At 41.4% G+C, this 18848-nt stretch overlaps 1 protein-coding gene across 3 annotated transcripts in view; it reads left to right on the forward strand.

The window, feature by feature from the left end:
- Positions 1–18848, forward strand: part of LOC138825227 (lysine-specific demethylase 3A) — a 53070-nt gene that overhangs the window by 28174 nt on the left and 6048 nt on the right. For all 3 annotated transcript variants that reach the window (XM_070019631.1, XM_070019630.1, XM_070019629.1), the window contains exons 11-21: positions 2131–2335; positions 5329–5543; positions 9318–9470; positions 9683–9778; positions 10140–10267; positions 11540–11735; positions 12504–12676; positions 13015–13251; positions 14995–15166; positions 16096–16183; positions 17819–17949. In XM_070019631.1, the coding sequence (XP_069875732.1) occupies positions 2131–2335; positions 5329–5543; positions 9318–9470; positions 9683–9778; positions 10140–10267; positions 11540–11735; positions 12504–12676; positions 13015–13251; positions 14995–15166; positions 16096–16183; positions 17819–17949 (1794 nt within the window). The remainder of the gene's footprint in view (positions 1–2130; positions 2336–5328; positions 5544–9317; positions 9471–9682; positions 9779–10139; positions 10268–11539; positions 11736–12503; positions 12677–13014; positions 13252–14994; positions 15167–16095; positions 16184–17818; positions 17950–18848) is intronic.

The following is an 18848-nucleotide window of genomic DNA, read 5'->3' on the forward strand; positions in this document are numbered from 1 at the left end:
AACCTGATGTATCACTAAAAACACTACATTTAGGCAGTTCAACGTGTATCACTAGATACTGCCTCTTTAAAGGGGATTGGAAAACATACAGTTTAGACTCTAACTGTAATCTGTGGAAATCTGGCCTACCTATTGAAAATGATGTCTGGGTTTTTTTTTTGTACATGATCAGGACTTGAACTTGGTATCTGAGACTTTTACTCATTGGCTATTGTTCTACCACCTAAGTCATGCCTACAACCCAGAAAATGGTGTCTTTTAATATTAGTAGTTAAAATTCCTCTCTGAACTAATATATTTGTTCTGATTTCTTTATCCTTTCTTTCACTCTTAACTGAATAAAAATGATTTAATAAGAAATCAAGGACTGACAGCATAGTTTAGCATTTTACCACGAGATGAAGTCCTGCTTTAAGACAAAGAGGAAAGCCTATAATCCTAGCTACTCAGGAGGCTGAGATCTGAGGATCACAGTTCAAAGCCAGCCCGGGCAAGAAAGGTGGTGAGACTATCTCCAATAAACCACTAGAAAACCAGAAGTGGCACTGTGGCTCAAGTGGTAGAGCGCTCCCCTTGAGCTGAAGAGCACAGGGACAGCGCCCAAACCCAGGGTTGAAGCCCTATGACTGAGAAAAAAAAAGGAAAGGAAAGATTAGGCCATCTCTAAGGTAATTACTAATACTCATTTCATATAAAACTTACTTCCATGTGGAATCTTGCTTCAAATTTTCTCTAAAACTGGACTTTCTCATATGTCTCAGCTGGTTTCCCCAGAAGTAGTTTGGGGTTATTTTTGGCGGGGGGGGGAGGGAGGGAGGCCAAGGGCCTGGGTGTTGCCCTGAGCATTTCTGCTCAAAGCTAGTTCTCTACCATCTTGAGCCACTTGAGGTTTTCTGGTGGATAATTGGAGATAAGAGTTTCACAGACTTTTCTTCCCAAGTAGGCTTGGAACCTGGAACCTCAGATTTCAGCCTCCTGAGTAGCTAGGATTACAGGTGTAAGATTGGCACCTGCCTGGGTTTTTTGTTGTTGTTCGTTCTAGTCTTGTCTTGTCTTGTCTTGTCTTTTTGCCTAATCTACTTCTCTCAGCTGCATTAGAACTCAGAGGAAAGGTGTCTTCTATTTTCTGTGAACTATTTCTTTTAGGGTCTTGGCTATGGCTGGATTCCATTCTGTATTGAGTTAACACAGCAATTACTTTTTCCTGTGATATCTCTACCTTTACTCTTTTTCTTTTCTTTTTTTTTTTTGGGGGGGGGGTCCGGTTGTGGGGCCTGAATTCTGGGCCTGGGCACTGTCCCTCATCTCTTCAGCTCAAGGCTAGCACTCTACCACTCTACCACAGGGCCATTTCTGGCTTTTTTCTTTTTGCTTATGTGGTGCTGAGGAATCGAACCCAGGGCCTCAGCCATGCAAGGCAAGCACTCTACCACTGAGCCACCTTCTCAGCCCTTTTACTCTTTTTCTTTAGAAGCCCTGGTAACATTTCCTTTCTAGTTCCCATACCAAAATTGCAAGTTAAAATTTAAAACCCAAGTTTACTCAGAGTCTTGTCTTTAGCCAGTCCTGAATGGAACTTTCTGTAGAGGAAATGGAAGCATGTCTATATCTTCAGGAGGCATGTAGATAATAACTCTTAGTTCATAGACCAAGAGGTTATACAGGAAGCCTTTTAGGGTTTTACATTTAGAATGGTAAGCTTTTATTTAGAGTAATTTATATAGAACACATCTAAACTGTCTTTTTGAGTATGAATATGGGAAAAACCAATATTCACAAAGTCAGATCTCTGTAGAGGGGAGTTTGGAAAAGTCTTCTTAACATGTCTTACTTACATCAAGAGTTGGGAATAGCAATATATACACTAACCTGGAATTGTGAGAGGCTGTTGAATTTAGGGTTGTAGCTTGCCAAATGGATTCACCAAAGGAGAATTTTTAAGGGAAGCAGATATTCCCAGTTTCTCTGATAATTGTTTTAAGCTAGTTTTTAGAAATTACAACTGAGCTAGGAATGGAAAGGGATTCTTTTTTCCCCCTTTGAGAACATATGCTTTTTGGATAGAATTCAGTCAACTATTGATGTGATATTCAGAAACTGCGGAACTCTGATTTTTAACGTTTGTCTTAGCCCCAGCCAGGAAGTCAGTTTTGACAGACCCTGATAAACTCAAGAAGCTGCAGCAGAGCGGGGAGGCCTTTGTTCAGGATGACTCCTGTGTGAACATTGTGGCCCAGCTGCCTAAGTGCCGGGAGTGTCGCTTGGACAGTCTGCGCAAGGATAAGGAGCAGCAGAAGGACTCGCCTGTATTCTGTCGCTTCTTTCATTTCAGGAGGTGAGGCATTTGGGAAAAATGCATTTAATCGGTCTTGGCTGTATTTCATATATCAACAACAAGTGTAGAATGTAGAAATTGTTATTTTTAAATGTATTTAAAAGTTAGATATTACTGGATATTTTCTTTTGACTTCTTTTTAAATGAAGATTAAATATCTAAACTTGTATTTCTAAAAGTAACATCATAGGAAAATGCTGAAGAATCTGAAAAAAACCACCACAAATAACTACTGTTAACTTCTCAGAGCATTTTTAGTGTTTGCATGGTCCTAAAGTGTGTTCAGTCATACCTAGTTGCTATTACAGACACTAAATCTTACCCTTACTAAGAATCTTTTGATTATGTATAAAGAACCCATTACAAATTACTTTGACCAGCTAGCTCCCTCACAGGTATATAGATCATCCTACTTTTTTTTTTTGTTGTTCGTTTTTGCTACTAGAAAATAGTACAAAATGTATTATCTTCCAGTCCACATCTCTGTTTTACTTTTACTTTGGAAGGATTCCTAGAAGTGGTATTAGTAGGTTAGAAAGTATGTGTGTCAAGACCAAATTGTCCTCTAGGAGTATTACACCAGAATTTCATGCCTGCTGGCTGGGTCAAGCACATGTCTCTGCTAGCTGAGAGATAACTTAAAAGATTTGCTTACATTTTTAAATAAACATTCACGTTCATATTATGTTTGACAAGTCGTGGGGCTTGAACTCTGGGCTTGGGCGCTGTCTCTGTGTTCTTCAGCTCAAGGCGAGTGCTCTACCACTTGAGCCACAGCGCCACTTCTGGTTTTCTAATGGTTTATTGGAGATAAGAGTCTCATGGACTTTCCTGCCCAGGCTGGCTTTGAACCATGACCTTCAGATCTCAGCCTCCTGGGTAGGATTACAGGCGTGAGCCAGTGGCTCCCGGCTCCATATTATATTCTTTTAATTGGCAAATTCACTTTCTTTAAATTCCTCTATCTTAAGTGAAGAAAAGTGTATTCTTTCATTTTTGTTGAAACATAATAGTCCTCTTTGGGTGTAGTTAATTTTAGATAGAATGGGCTTTCTCAGAATTGGAGGTATTTTCAGGCCCAAATGGTTATAAACAAGTGTCTTCCTTTTTTTTTCATGTTCTTTAGAATCTAACTTAAAATCTTAAATGAAAAAATGGTATCACTGCACAGGTAATTTAGATTAAAGATTCCTCTTGGGTATTAGGAGAATGAGATTTGAAATCGTTTGTATAGTACACTCACTGGACAAGTCTGTTAGTAATTTTTTTATTCAGGCTTATTTGGTGAGGTAGAGATTCTTTAGATACTAGTTTGGCCCATTCATTCCTGAGTGAATTGCTAACGCACACTGTTTAAAGTGTGGGTAGCATTTAGAGCTGTGATACTTTCAACATCTGTTCACATATTCACATGTTAAAATATATTCTGAATAACGCCTGGCCCAGAATAGTTTCATATAAAGGTTAGCTCTATTCTACTTCCTCTCAGGAGAATTTTTTTTTTTACCCAAATGTGTGTGAAGATGAATAGGAATTTGAACAAAATGGTATATGCTTATACAAGTCTGTGTGATCCCATTACAGACTTAACCATACGGTATTGTGGCTCCTGTGCTGTGAAATATGAAACTGGGATAGAGAGAGATTGGGGTTTTTTCTTTGTAATATGAGGGTTTGCTTTATTTTGTGCTGTTTAGAAATCATTCATTTTATGGCTTTCTGTTCTTCAAAGTTTTGATGACTTTAAAGGAAAAAGTGCTGTTACTTAGTGTTCATCCTAAGAATTTGTTTCTTTAGTAAAAAGAATAGCATAGTTTAACTTTTCCCCCTGATGTTTAGAGGGTGTAGTATGGTTGTCATTAGCTTCTTCATCAAATTCCTTGCCCTCTAAACATGGTTAAGATAAAATAGGAATGTGTTACCATTAGCTCCCCCATTGAAATGGCTTTAAAACTTGTTTTTCAATATTATGACTATGTCTCATCTTGGACTCTGAATTAAAAGCTTGCTTCCCTTTTGGACTGCTTGAAATAAATTTGTTGTTGTTTTAATAATGCTTCGTGTTTTTTCCTATCAGTGCATCCTAAACTTTTGGACAAATAATTGTCAAAAACTTGTTTTGTGTATCTCATAAACTCATGGAGTTTTCATAGTTAAGCCATTGCTGACCTAACTTACAAGTTCTCCAACTTCTTGCTGGTCTTACCTACATGAATAAAAATATCTTCTGTTGAATTTGTCTATTGAAAGCAAATACTGAGAAGCCAGGCACCAGGTAGTTCATGTCTGGAATCCTAGCAAGTCAAGGAGGCTGAGATAGGAAAATCATGGTTCAGAGCCAGCTGAGGCAGAAAAATCCCTAAGAGTCTTACCTCGAATTATCCACCAAAAAGCTGGAAGTGGAGCCGTGGCTTAAGTGGTAGAGCAGCAGCCTTGAACAAGAAACTAAACAACAGTTTAAGCCCCAGTACCAGCGCACACAAAAAAAGAGAAAAAGCAAGCAAGCAAATACTGAGAATTGCATTTTGTTTCACTTAGGAAATGCATCCTATATCAATGCTGCTTCTCATCCTAGGAGCTTACATTACACTAGGATCCCTGTGGGCACTGAATACCTCCTGGATCAATATCATTGCTTTGGTGACTGTCCAGAGGTCTCTTCTTGTGGAACATTATTTTTGAAGCCGTTGTTGTGTTTAGATCTGATTAGATTATTCATCACCTCATTTGTCAGCTTTCTTGTAGTGACTTAGGGACTGTTCTTGCTGTTGAAGCCTACATCCACTTTATTGAATAATTGTCTTTGGAGATAGTCTCTAGCTTGTCTTTTGGGAAGAGGGCCTGCTTTTTTAAACAGTCACTCTAGAGATATTATGAAGTAATTGGCTACAGCATCCATGAAGAGTAGAGACAACTGGGAATGACTTTATTGATTGAAATCATATTTGCATGGAATTGCAAGATATAAATCCATTTTTTTGTTTTCTCCATAGATTGCAATTCAACAAGCATGGTGTGTTGCGGGTAGAAGGCTTCTTAACACCAAACAAATATGATAGTGAAGCAATTGGCTTGTGGCTGCCTTTGACCAAAAATGTTGTGGGAACTGACTTGGACACAGCAAAGTATATCCTGGCCAACATTGGAGACCACTTCTGTCAAATGGTGATTTCTGAAAAGGAAGCTATGTCAACTATTGAGCCACACAGTAAGAGCATCTCTTAAGGGGCAGGATATTTGACTCCAACCTGATTTTTTTTTTTTTTGACACCCCTGGGTCCCAAAGTTGCATGGGTTTCAATTTCACCAGAAATGTAGATGACTTTGATAGAAGGAGGGGAGATAGCAATTTTCCTTTTGCAACAGTTTTCCTCAGAGTTGGCCACTCATCTGTAAGGATGTATTTGGGAATATTATCGAAGGAATAGAGCTCTCTCTGATTGGGAAAGGCCAAAGTGAAGCAGTGATATTTGCACAGCCATATCAGCAGTGTAAGGCTCACCAAAAGGATGAAACCTCAGACTGGCTTAAGAGAAAGGTCTTTAACCAATCATTTCAAGGAAAATAAGACTAGACAGGCCATGTCCTAGACCTTCCTGGTCCCAGTCGACATGAGAATGATAACTGGCACAGATGCAAATGATTCTATTCAAGGCAGAGTTTGAGGGGACTATCTGGGTGTGTGTTTTTGTCCTCCATTCTTTAATAGCACTCTTGAGCCCAGTAAGACACAGGTATCAGTGGGGCGCATGAGACCTCCAGGATGACGTGTTAAGGTAGGATGTCTATTCCTGAGTTCTTAGAAACCAGATGCTGAGCCAGACACACCACAGGGCCTGTGTCTTACAGGTCTCATTATTTATTTTGTCCAAGTACATAATTGACAGTTAATAGTGAGCCTTTGCATTCCTGTAGTATCTTTTTACATATACTTCATAATTCAGGTATGTTTGAGTACAAGCATCTACACTACTCTTAAGAGTTTCAGCACAAGAAATATTAAATATAGAGATCTTTTATTTCTCCACTCAGGAATCCTGGGGATTGAAGTTGTAGCTCCATGATAGAGCACATGCCTAGCATATGCATGGCCCTGCGTTCTATCCCTAGTACCCTAATACCAAACAAAAGCCAAAGACTTAAAGATCTTTTTTTTTTTTTTTTTGTCAGTCGTGGGGCTTGAACTCTGGGCCTGGGCGCTGTCCCTCAGCTCTTCAGCTCAAGGCGAGCGCTCTACCACTTGAGCTACAGCGCCACTTCCGGTTTTCTGGTGGTTTATTGGAGATAGGAGTCTCACGGTCTCTCCTGCCCGGGCTGGCTTTGAACCACGATCCTCAGATCTCAGCCTCCTGAGTAGCTAGGATTACAGGTGTGAGCCACCAGCGCCCGGCGACTTAAAGATCTTTTAAAACATCTCCCATCCCTAATCTTTTTTTTTTTTTTTTAAGTGATGGGGCTTGAACTCTGTGCCTGGGCACTGTCCCTCAGCTCTTGAGCACAAGGTGAGCGCTCTACCACAGCACCACTTCTGGTTTTCTGGTGGTTTATTGGAGATAAGTCTCACGGACTTTCCTGCCTGGGCTGGCTTTGAACTGTGATCCTCAGATCTCAGCCTACTGAGTAGCTAGGATTACAGGCATGAGCCACTGGCGCCTGGCCCCATCCCTAATCTTTGCAGGACAAGTGATACAGGTTTTCCATTTTTAGTAGTTATGCAAGCCTTCCTTATTAAAAATATTTGGGTAAAAGTAGTAGATTGACAGAAATTTTTTCAGTAACTGCTCTAGTGTTCATTAATACAGGACTTCAATGTAGATTCTTCTTTGGGATGTATTAGTTGTTTCCTTCCTAAAACTCAAAGAGATGTTTCATGTGATACTTTTTTCTTTGTAAAGACTATATTTTTACATACAGGAAAAAAAGCACACGTGGTTGGGTTTTTTTTTTTGAGATTCTTTTTTTTTGTTTGTTTTTTTTTTTGGGGGGGGTCTGGTTGTGGGGCCTGAACTCTGGGTCTGAGCGCTGTCCCTCAGCTCTTCAGCTCAAAGCTAGCGCTCTACCACTTGAGCCACAGCGCCACTTCTGGCTTTTTTCTTTTTGCTTATGTGGTGCTGAGGAATCGAACCCAGGGCCTCAGGCATGCAAGGCAAGTGCTCTACCACGGAGCCAACTTCCCAGCCCACAGGTGGTTCTTTTTGAGGGGCATAATTAAGGAATTCTCCCCTCCTTAGTTTCTGAGATGTCATTAACCTTTCCTCCTTTCCTTTGTGATTATCCTTTTCTTTTCTTTTCTTTTTTTAATTTTTGGGTCCGGTTGTGGGGCCTGAACTCTGGGCCTGGGCGCTGTCCCTCAGCTCTTCAGCTCAAGGCTAGCGCTCTACCACTTGAGCCACAGCACCACTTCTGGCTTTTTTCTTTTTGCTTATGTGATGCTGAGGAATCGAACCCAGGGCCTCCTTCTCAGCCCATCCTTTTTTATATTACAAACTGTACTGATTTTGAATATTGAAGAATGATGTAGAAAGATGCAATGATACCTAGAGAGCTGCTCCTCTGATCCTGGTATTGAGAAGCAGAGACCTTCTTTAGACTTGTAGGATTCTCTGTAGCAAATGACCCTTAAGTATGTGGCTAAGAGATCTGAGGCACACTTTCTGATAAAACAGTCTAAGCCAAACAACCAAGATGAAATTCACAATACCTTATTTGTAAAATGCCCAAAAGCTCTTGTGTATTGTGCATAGACTGCATGAAATGTAGTGAAATGAGTTCATTCATCAGGTGGGGTAGGTTAATGCACAAGTTGGGTCATTTGGATCATGCTCAGTGTAAAGAAAGAAAGAAAGAACCACTCACTGGATTAGAAAAGATGTGTCCATAGAAAAAGCAAGTAGACATGTACCCACAGTTACTCTGCTCCTACTCCTTGATAACTGGTGCGGTCAGCTGACTGGATGCCTGTCCATGTTGAAGTGAGATATCCAGTGGTGCGTCCAGTCCTGGAAGGCCCATTCTTCCACTTGTCAAGTGTTGGCTACTAGAATGGCAAAGACTACTTTTGCAGAGCTGCCCTGGATGGTTGTGTGTCAGTCTCCTGGATGTTTGGTTAGTGTGAATCTGGTAAAATCAAGTTTCTCCCTGGTTGGTGAAGGAACTCACCTTTGTTACTGTGTGCCCATGTTATTAAGTTACTGTGCTGGACACAATAAAAAGAAATAAAAAACAAAAACTGAGCATCCTAGTTTTTTTTGTTGTTTGACAGTGTTGGACTTAGAACTCAAGGCCTCAAACTTCACAGATGTTTCTAATGCTAAGCCATGCCTCCAGCCCTCTTTTGCTCTGGTTATTTTTTGTCTGTTTTTGCCCAGGTGTACCTCCTAGATCACAATCTTTCTGTTTGATGCTTCTTACCATAGTAAGAATGACAAGTGTGCCCCACCATACCCAGCTATGGCTTGAGATAGAGTTTGTGAATATTTTTGTCTCAGCTTGCTGTGAACAGCAGTCTCTGCCACTTTGGGGCTTATAATGATTATCTGAGTGGATTGGGGCATTTGTGATGAGCTCAGAGCTCCTGTGCTGATGGTTGTTTTGTTTTTTTTTTTAATCTGAGTGACCTTTTTTCCCTCTCTTGGCGTGTGCTGCCTCTAGTTCTTCTAAGGGACTCGAGTTAAAGGTTAGGAAGTGTTCTATGGGATAGTGATGATTCATAGCTGGAGTAGGGTTTCTTCTTGAGTACAACTTAGTCTCTTGGGGAGGCATAGCTCTGAGTATATGGAGCACAGGCAGGCATGAGTGTGAAGTACCAGTGGAAGTTGGTAGGGGTGCTAAGGAAATCCAAGTAAGCATTGCAGAGAGACAGCTGAACAGTTGAAGGGAACTGTAGTCATAGGTAGGAATACTATCCCCTCCCCCGCAACACATACCATGCTTCATTTTTTAAGCCTTCTCCCAATACTAAACGATTTATTAATTCTTGCAGGACAGGTTGCCTGGAAGCGAGCTGTCAAAGGTGTTCGAGAAATGTGTGATGTCTGTGACACCACCATCTTCAACCTGCATTGGGTGTGTCCTCGGTGTGGGTTTGGGGTGTGTGTGGATTGCTACCGGATGAAAAGAAAGAATTGCCAACAAGGTGAGAGCCTTCTTAATTCTGCTCTTAACCCCATGTCACATTGAAAATGGAAGCCTGACATCAATTCCTGGGTTTTCTTTGTGTTGGGAGTTTGAACTTTACAGCCTGGCATTTATTAGGCATGTATTAGTTTGAGCCATGTCACCATCCCTGGTTGATGCTCTGGGGCAGCAGGGTCCATGGAAAAGTCACCACAAGTCTGTTGTTTACAGGTGCCACCTACAAGACTTTCTCTTGGCTAAGATGTGTGAAGAGTCAGATCCATGAACCTGAGAATCTGATGCCCACACAGATCATTCCTGGCAAAGGTATTTCATGTGGGGCAGGGATTTCCTTCCTTTTGTGTCTAGGTTAACTCACAGGGGCTGACAAATTTGGTTTGACTTGGTATAGTGTTGTGATTACTTACCTTATTTTCCTGTATTCTGTGAATTGCCCAGAAGAACATAAAATAATGCCCCAGCATTTTTTAAAATCTTGTGGGTAGTTTTGTAGAAGTTAAGAAAATGGCACACTTAGGAAAGGCAGGATGAAAAAGAGGGATGGAACACCATGCTGCTGAGAAAAGCAATCCTGTGGGAAATGTCAGCTGTTCTGTTGGCTTGAGGTTGAAAGTATCTTAACACCCTTGTTCAAATGTTTGCCTCTGAACCTTTTTTTTTTTCCTAGCCCTCTATGATGTTGGAGACATTGTTCATTCTATCAGAGCAAAATGGGGAATAAAGGCAAACTGTCCCTGTTCAAACAGACAGTTCAAATTCTTTTCAAAGCCAGTCTCAAAGGAAGACCTCAAACAGGTATTGTTGCTTGTGCTGTTCACCGTCCTTGTGATTATTACCTGTTTTTTCAAGTAACCCAGGGATTTCTAGCAGAGTGTTTGAAAGGAACATAAAACAGCTGTCAGTGGGGTAGACAGCTCACGGCCCTGTTCTTACACTTCATTGCTTTTGTGCACCTCATCTGTGACCCCTTTCAGGCTTTACATTTTTGTCTCTTGAGAAAGCCAAACCTCTCTGCATTTTATCTACCTAGTGTGTTGCTAATTTGTACATGTATTTAAATGTTTTTCATGTGTCCTGCAGAATTTTTCAGATAAGCTTGAAAGATTTTTTAATGAATATATTTTCTTACCTACAATCTACATGAAGAGTTGAAGGAAGTAAGGGTGAAATAAGCCCTTCTGTGTCCATTACTCTTTCCTAATGGCATCTCTGATCCTTACCATCACACCTGCCCCTCTTTTCCCCTCTCTGCCCCCACCCCACTCATCATTGTCCTACAGTTGTGTTTAATCTCAAAAATTCTTTTACGTTTGCTTAAAGCTATGGTGTTGAAGGTAGCATGAGGTCATAGAAGAGTTTTTGAAGTCTTTGGGACCAAAACTGAACTCAAATTCTTTCTCTATGAGTTTCTCACCAGTGATACAGGAATGGTAACCAGAACTAATGCCTGGGCAACACAGAAGCATGTCACATTTAGCACACAAGTTTGAATATTCCTTTTACTCCTCCTGTTTTTTCAACTCACCAACTGAATACCAGAAGAAGTGGTGTGCCTTTTCCAATTTGTCTCAGTTTATCTTTTAAAAGCTTTCAGGAGACCTCATCATATTTTGAAGTTTAATCAAAAGTGCATTTTCCCTTTTTCCCATTTCTCCTGAAACCCTAGCTTTTCTTTTCTGCATGCCTCATCTATTCATTCAGTTGTATTTTGAGCGCTTCTTCTGGCCTATTTTTCAGGGAACACTTGCCATTTTAAAGCCACATGGTATATGGAATAATAAAGGATTTGTACAGACTTGGGCTGGGTGGTAGAGGAATGAAGGAATTAATACCTTGTGAATTGTATGTGTTATATGTCCTGTGTTTTCACTATAATGCTTGGAAGTAACAGATTGAGGAAGTTCCTTATTCTCTGTGATATTTACAATTGTGGTATCTAGGGCTCTTTATTTGGTAGCTTTGTTTTGGTTACTTACCTCTTACTAGATGGCTTTTAGAGGAGAAAATAAGAAAGAGAAGATAGCAGGCTTTAGCTTTTGTGTAATTCTCCTTTTACATGTACCACAGACGTCATTAGCTGGGGAGAAACCTGCTCTTGGGACTGTGATCCAGCAGAATCCCTTGGTTTTGGAGCCAGCAACTGTGGGTGAAGAAGCAGCCTCCAAGCCGGCCACCAGCATAAAACCCACCTGTCCTGCCAGCACCTCGCCTTTAAGCTGGCTGGCCGACCTGACCAGCGGCAATGTTAACAAGGAAAACAAGGGTCAGTTGCTGTCTTGTTGTTAGTTCCTGAGAACATGAGTTCACTCATGGAGGGGACCTAGTGGCCTCCGCTATGGAGCAGTGGTTAGCGTCCCAGAAGTTGTTCTGCGATCTGCCATCAGTGAAAGTGTGTGTGACGTACAGACCAAAGAGAAGTTACCCTGCTGATAGAACTTTAGATGTTTGGGAAGAGGGTGCTGTGCTTAACAGTTACTTATTGGCCAACCTTGCTGTCTGCTTACCTTGTACATCATTCTGTTGGTCTAAATTGGAATATGCTGCCAGCACTTTCTCTTTTGTTACCGCTGCTGCTGTCTCAGGCATGGACTTTGGTGTTGGGTAGACTTAGATTAGAACTTGGGTAATTCTACTTTCAAGTGAGAAGAACTACAGGTCATTTTCCTTCATGCAAACACTCAATTGTAATGAGTCAAATTTGACTGTAAAGAAATTACATGCATGACCAATCAGTGTTGTTCTGGAAATGTAAATGTAGTTGGATGTCTAAAAGTTGGAGGAGAGCTTTTTTTTTTTTTTTTTTTGGTTGGTCATGGGGTCTGAACTCTGGGTCTGGGCGCTGTCCCTCAGCTCTTCAGCTCAAGGCTAGCATTCTAACACTTGAGCTACAGCTTCTGCTTATGTGGTGCTGAGGAATCGAACCCAGGGCCTCATGCATGCAAAGCAAGTACTCTACCACTGAGCCTAATAGGTTACTAAGGAATATATTCTAGCATGCTATTAAATGTGGATGCTTTTGGTTTTGTTTTAGAAAAACAACCAACAATGCCAATTTTAAAGAATGAAATCAAATGCCTTCCATCCCTTCCGCCTCTGAATAAATCCAGCACTGTCCTACATACCTTTAACAACACAATTTTGACACCTGTTAGCAACAATAATTCTGGATTCCTCCGCAATCTCTTGAATTCCTCTACAGGAAAGGTAGGTACTTGTGATGTTGATAAGCAGGAAAAGAAGATTTAATAAGTTAAAAGTGTAGGAGGAAGGACCTGTTAACCTCTGTGGGGACAAGTCTCCCTGGCTTACAGCAATGGGCCGGGACCCAATATCCTTTATACTGTTTCTTACTCTCACTTCTCTGTACCCAGAAGGAGGGTGGGAAACGCCTCATTGGCCCTGGCTTGGACTCCCTATCCGACCACTATCAGCGTGGGGTTCTTTTGGTTTGGTTGTTTTGGGTTTTTGTTTTTTGGGTTTTTTTTTTTTTTTTTTTTGGTGCCAAGGAATAGTGTAATAGTTGTGTTCTTTCCCAAATTCAGACAGAGAATGGGCTCAAGAATACACCAAAAATCCTCGATGACATCTTTGCTTCTTTGGTGCAAAACAAGACTTCTTCAGATTTACCAAAGAGGCCTCAAGGACTGACCATCAAGCCTAGCATTCTGGGCTTTGACACTCCTCACTACTGGCTGTGTGATAATCGCTTGCTGTGTTTACAAGATCCCAATAACAAGAGCAACTGGAATGTATTTAGAGAGTGCTGGAAACAAGGGCAGGTAATTCCAGCCTCTGCTTCCCTGGCCCTATTCAAATCCATCTTCTTTGTTCCTTTGACATAGTTCTGCTAACCCTCACCCCCTTAAATGGTATTGCTTTTATGTTGAGGGTGGATCTAATGGAGGATGGGGGTGGCTATGTGTCTCACTTTATGCTTAACTTGCCTTTCCCAGTTAAGAGGCTTGAGTGCTTCCCGTTGGCCAACCTTGTTTTGTGGTTATTTTGTTTTCCCCTCCCATTTTCCCTGCTGGGGATTGACCTCAGGCCTCATTTGTCATAGGCAAGCTTTTACCACTTGAGTCATGACCCTGGGCTAGTCCCAGAATACAATCCTGTTTCTGCCCCCACAACTAGCTCAGATTCCAGGCCACCATGCCTTGTTTTCTTGTTTTTTGTTTTCTAAATGAGGCACAGGCTTAGTGAATCATGTTTAGTGGACATGAACAGGGGAAATAGAAGTGTGACTAAGAGGCAGGCAGGTGGGTCTTGGAGGATTAGACAAAATAGTTTTTTAAAAAATTATGCTTTCGGGCTGGGAAGGTGGCTCAGTGCTAGGGTGCTTGCCTTGCATGCATGATGCCCTGGGTTCAATTCCTCAGCACCACATAAGCAGAAAAAAAATGTCGGAAGTGGCGCTGTGGCTCAAGTGGTAGAGAACCCACCTTGAGCTTAAGAGCTGAGGGACAGCACCCAGGCCCGAGTTCAGGCCCCACGACCGGACCCCCCCCCCCCCAAAAAAAAAAAAATTATGCTTTCTACTTCCCTTCATAAAAGCCTGTGCTGACTGCAGGTGGAGGGTTGGAGCCATGTGATATCAGTCAGAGTGTCCTCTCTCCCCCCCTCCCAAGGAACCTTCTTTAAAAACAGAATTGTTAAGTCTTGAGTTGTGGTTGGTTTGTTTAGGAGAGCATAGCTTTATTGGCCCATTTCTGTGCTTCTTTGGTTTGTTTTGCTTTCTGGATTTTTGGGTTTTCTTTTTAGCCAAGTAGTATCCTCACTAAAAGAACACATTGTTCTTGGACAAGAATTTGGGGGAAGTGTCAGAAAAGGGTTGCACAGCAACTTGGTGTTTTTCTGAGTTCTGTGTATACTACTAGGATTTGCTAACATTCAGAGGTTGTAGGAACAGTTAACCAAACCAGCAGGGTTTTTTTTCACTATATAATACACAATCTTGCTTGCATAAAAATTACTGAAGTTATTTTCAGCATTGTTTTTGTTGTCAGTGCTAGGATTTAAGCTCAGGACCTCATGCTTCATACCAGTTAGCCACACCATAGTCCTTTGCTAGTATGTTAAAAGCAGGCTGTTTAACATAAATCCCAGGTATCCTGGACAACAAAGTATTGGCACCTTCAGATCCATATTGCTGCTTGTCAGTGGTGGACAACAAAGTATTGGCACCTTCAGATCCATATTGCTGCTTGTCAGTGGTGGGCTGTAGACCCATAGCAGTGCATTTTTGAAGGGCATCCCTGCTTGGCCCTGGGCCTTTTTATTCTGAACAGGATCCAGGTCAGTAGGGTGATCCTTCCTAGCAGAAGCTTAGTAATGTAGTTTGAGACCAGAATGTGTAATAGATGAATGGTGAGATTTAGAGCTGCTTTAAAAGCCATTGTGTTGTCAGCTGAGACTGAAGAACAGCCACATGGAAACAAACCATAACTGCTTGAAGGTGAGCTGTCTGTGGCCTACACAGAGCTGGAGGTATTCAAACTAAAGTTTTCTTTCTTCCCTTGTAGCCAGTGATGGTGTCAGGAGTACATCATAAACTGAACACTGAACTTTGGAAACCTGAATCCTTTCGGAAAGAGTTTGGTGAGCAGGAAGTGGACCTAGTTAATTGTAGGACCAATGAAATCATCACCGGAGCCACAGTGGGAGACTTCTGGGATGGATTTGAAGATGTTCCCAGTATGTATGAAAGATGTTTCAAGGGGGTTGAGATGTAAAAAAGTGTCTACTTTTCCTCTTTTAATCTTACAAGTCTTCGAAGTTATAAAGTTCATAGTGCAAAAAAAGTTCTGACTAAGCTGAGTGCTAGTGGCTCACACCTGTAATCCTAGCTGCTGTTGGCTCATGCCTGTAATCCTAGCTACTAAGGATGCTGAGATCTGAGGATCGTGGTTCAAAGCCAGTCTGGGCAGGAAAGTCTGTGAGACTCATCTCCAATTAACCACCAGAAAACCTGAAGTGGTGCTGTGGCTCAAATGGTAGAGCACTTACCTTGAGCCGAAGAGCTCAGGAACAGCGCCCAGGCCCAGAGTTCAAGCCCTACAAGGACAACACCCCTCCCCCCCCCCCCAAAAAAAAAATTCTGACTTAAACCTGAGAGATATCGCCCAGAAAACCCTCAAAGAAGATGAGGTGGTCTCCATCTCTGAGCAAAACCACGTCATTTTTATTTCATGCTGCCTCAGAAAATTATATTTAAACCCCTGTGGGTTTTGATTATTAAAGTGTGATGCTTTGGCTAGCTGGGAGCTGCATGGTGCCTCTGGAACACTGAGCAAGAGAAGCAGATGGGCCTTAAAGGAATGGCTGGACCTCAAGGAACAAGTAACAATTTTAAAGAACCATCTATAAAGATATGACCCTAATACACCTTAATTTGGGGTCTTTAATTTTCTGTCTTCAAGGGTACACAGTAATTTGATGCTATAGGAATAAAAGGGTTTACAATTGGTAAGTGGGGGATTTTTAAAAATAGAATTTCTATACTAAATGGGTTGTGAAATTTTTATATAGAAGTTGTCTCCATTGTTGAAACAAAAATAATGCTAATTTGTTGTGTGTGTTTCTGAGTTACAAATTGTTAATGTAATCTGGATGTTACCTTTCAGATCGTTTGAAAAATGATAAAGAACCAATGGTGTTGAAACTTAAGGACTGGCCACCAGGAGAAGATTTTAGAGATATGATGCCTTCCAGGTATGATTCTAAAGGTAGAGAGAGGTTTTGATTTGGTAGGCTAAATTCTTCTTTGAGGCCGTAAAAAAAAAAGTCATTTGGGATATTGAACTTCCAAGGTTTTACTGATACTTTTATTTCTTACCTATAACTTTTGGAGACAGGTTTGGGTTTTTTTTTTTGCTTTTCTTTTTTAATGTCTGTACTGGTACTTGATCTTGGCTTTTCACTTATGGCAGCACTCTTAGCACTCGAGCTACACGTCTAGTTCCAGGTTTTTGCTAGTTAGTTTGCTAGAGATGAAAGAGTCTGAAGGATTTGTCCACCCTGAAATCTTAGATCTCAACCTCCTGAATAGCCACAGTTATAGAGGTGATGAGCCACTGGTGCAGGAGATGTGTTTTTTTTTTTGTTTTTTGTTTTTTGTTTTTTTTTTTTTTTTTTTTTTTTCGGTCGTGGGGCTTGAACTCTGGGCCTGGGCGCTGTCCCTCAGCTCTTCAGCTCAAGGTGAGCGCTCTACCACTTGAGCTACAGCGCCACTTCCGGTTTTCTGGTGGTTTATTGGAGATAGGAGTCTCGCGGTCTCTCCTGCCCGGGCTGGCTTTGAACCGCGATCCTCAGATCTCAGCCTCCTGAGTAGCTAGGATTACAGGCGTGAGCCACCAGCGCCCGGCTCAGGAGATGTGTTTTTAAATGAGGTAAAGCTAATGAATTGTAGATGTGGCTTGACTAATGGAGGAAGTGCTCCACCACAGAAGAGGTTGGTGTAGACCTGCAGCCAGTTTACAGTCAGATGGGGGAAACGCCAGTCACTTCTCAGTATTCTAAATTGGTAGCTCCATTTTCCTGAGTTGAGCATGAAATCATGAAAAGGAACGTCACAACTAACTAATAATACATTATCCTTGAGTGTTCTTAATCAGGAAGTTGCTGCCCAGATCTTGTGCCAGTCCTCAGGCTTGACCTCAGTGTCTGGGTACTGTCCCTGAGGGTTTTTTTTGCTCAAGAGTAGCCTCTACCTATACCACTGCACCTATACCACTTTTGTCTTTTTTTTTTTTTTTTTTTGGTTTTTCTTTTGGGGGGGGGGGGTTCCAGTCATGGGCCTGGGCACTGTCCCTCAGCTCTTCAGCTCAAGGCTAGCGCTCTACCACTTGAGCCACAACGCCACTTTTGTCTTTTTTTCCTTTTTGCTTATGTGGTGCTGGGGAATCGAACCCAGGGCCTCATGCATGCAAGGCAAGCGCTCTACCACTGAGCCACCTTCCCAGCCCAACCACTTTTGTCTTTTGTGTGGTTAATTGGAGGTAGAACTCTCAGAGACTTACTGCCTGGCCTGACTTCAAACTGCAGTCCTCAGCTCAAAGCCTCCAATTAGCTAGGTTTTATAGGTATGAATCTTTGGTGCCTGGCTATTCAGAGATTTTGTCTAAGATATTCCCAAACATTTGGGCACATTTGTGACATGTAGAAGAGAGAGAAAAATGTCTTTGTTCATGGCTGCTGTAATTCTAGTCTTAAATATTACCAATAGCTATATCCAACTTAATGATCACAGATATATTTGTTTCTTTTGGTATAGAAGATGGAGCAAAATAAATCATACAATAACTGAGAAAAGCAAGCTTATTTGGCAAATTTCTGTCTTTCTCCTAGATTTGATGATCTGATGGCTAACATTCCACTGCCTGAGTACACAAGGAGAGATGGCAAACTGAACTTGGCCTCTAGGCTGCCAAACTACTTTGTTCGGCCAGACCTGGGTCCCAAGATGTACAATGCTTATGGTAAGAAGAAACAGCTGGTTTAAAAAAATTATAATGGAAATAAAACAAGATGTTTGGAAAATTGATATTCAGGGAGGGAGAGATGGAAAATAGCTAATAGCTAACACATTGACTATTTTTGTGCTTGTATAACTCCTTTGGTTCCTTGGCCATGTGTATTTTTCATAGCTGGAGGTATAAAGTGTATGCAATTTTTTTCTCTTTTCTACATCTGATTTTATATTGCAGAATCTTCATGTTGCTTAAATGGAGCCTTAGGGTGGTCTTGTACTTTTGATCATCTGTCATAGCCTCCTGTCCAGTTTCAATATAAGATAATCGTTAAAGTAGGACTGGGTTAAAGTTGGCTGTTTGGAGGATTTCCTTCTCATTGAAGTTCTAGTTTGATTTCTTCAGTGAAGTTCACTTACTGCTTGCCTGTCACTTTTCCAGTCTTTTTTTTTTTAATTTAAATTTTAATTTTTTTTATTGTGAAAATACTGTACAGAGGGGTTACAATTACATGGGCAAGATAATGAGTACATTACTTACCAAGCATTATAGCCTCCTCCTTTGTTTCCCCTTCCCATCCTCCCCCCACCCCTCCCACCCAATCCTCCCCACTACCCCCCCCCACCAAAGTTGTAAAGTTCATTTTTCGACATAATGATTTACTTACTTAATGGAAACTTGGTTCCTTCCATAATTACTTCCCTGTCAATTTCCACAGCTGGTCTCTTAGACCACAGCCTTGCTCAGAGGAGAGAATCTTGATACCTTCATTCTCTTGGGATGGTTGGGGAAAGACAGACTGACATACCACACTCCTTTTTCCCCCTTTACAAACACAGTTATACTTGAGTCTACCTAGGCACCACTGGGAGTTCTAGAACACTCCCAGTGCATGAGTGGTTCTCAAG

This window comes from Dipodomys merriami, unplaced genomic scaffold (assembly GCF_024711535.1).
Source record: "Dipodomys merriami isolate MVZ:Mamm:240054 unplaced genomic scaffold, mDipMer1.0.p SCAF_136, whole genome shotgun sequence".
NCBI lineage: Eukaryota > Metazoa > Chordata > Mammalia > Rodentia > Heteromyidae > Dipodomys > Dipodomys merriami.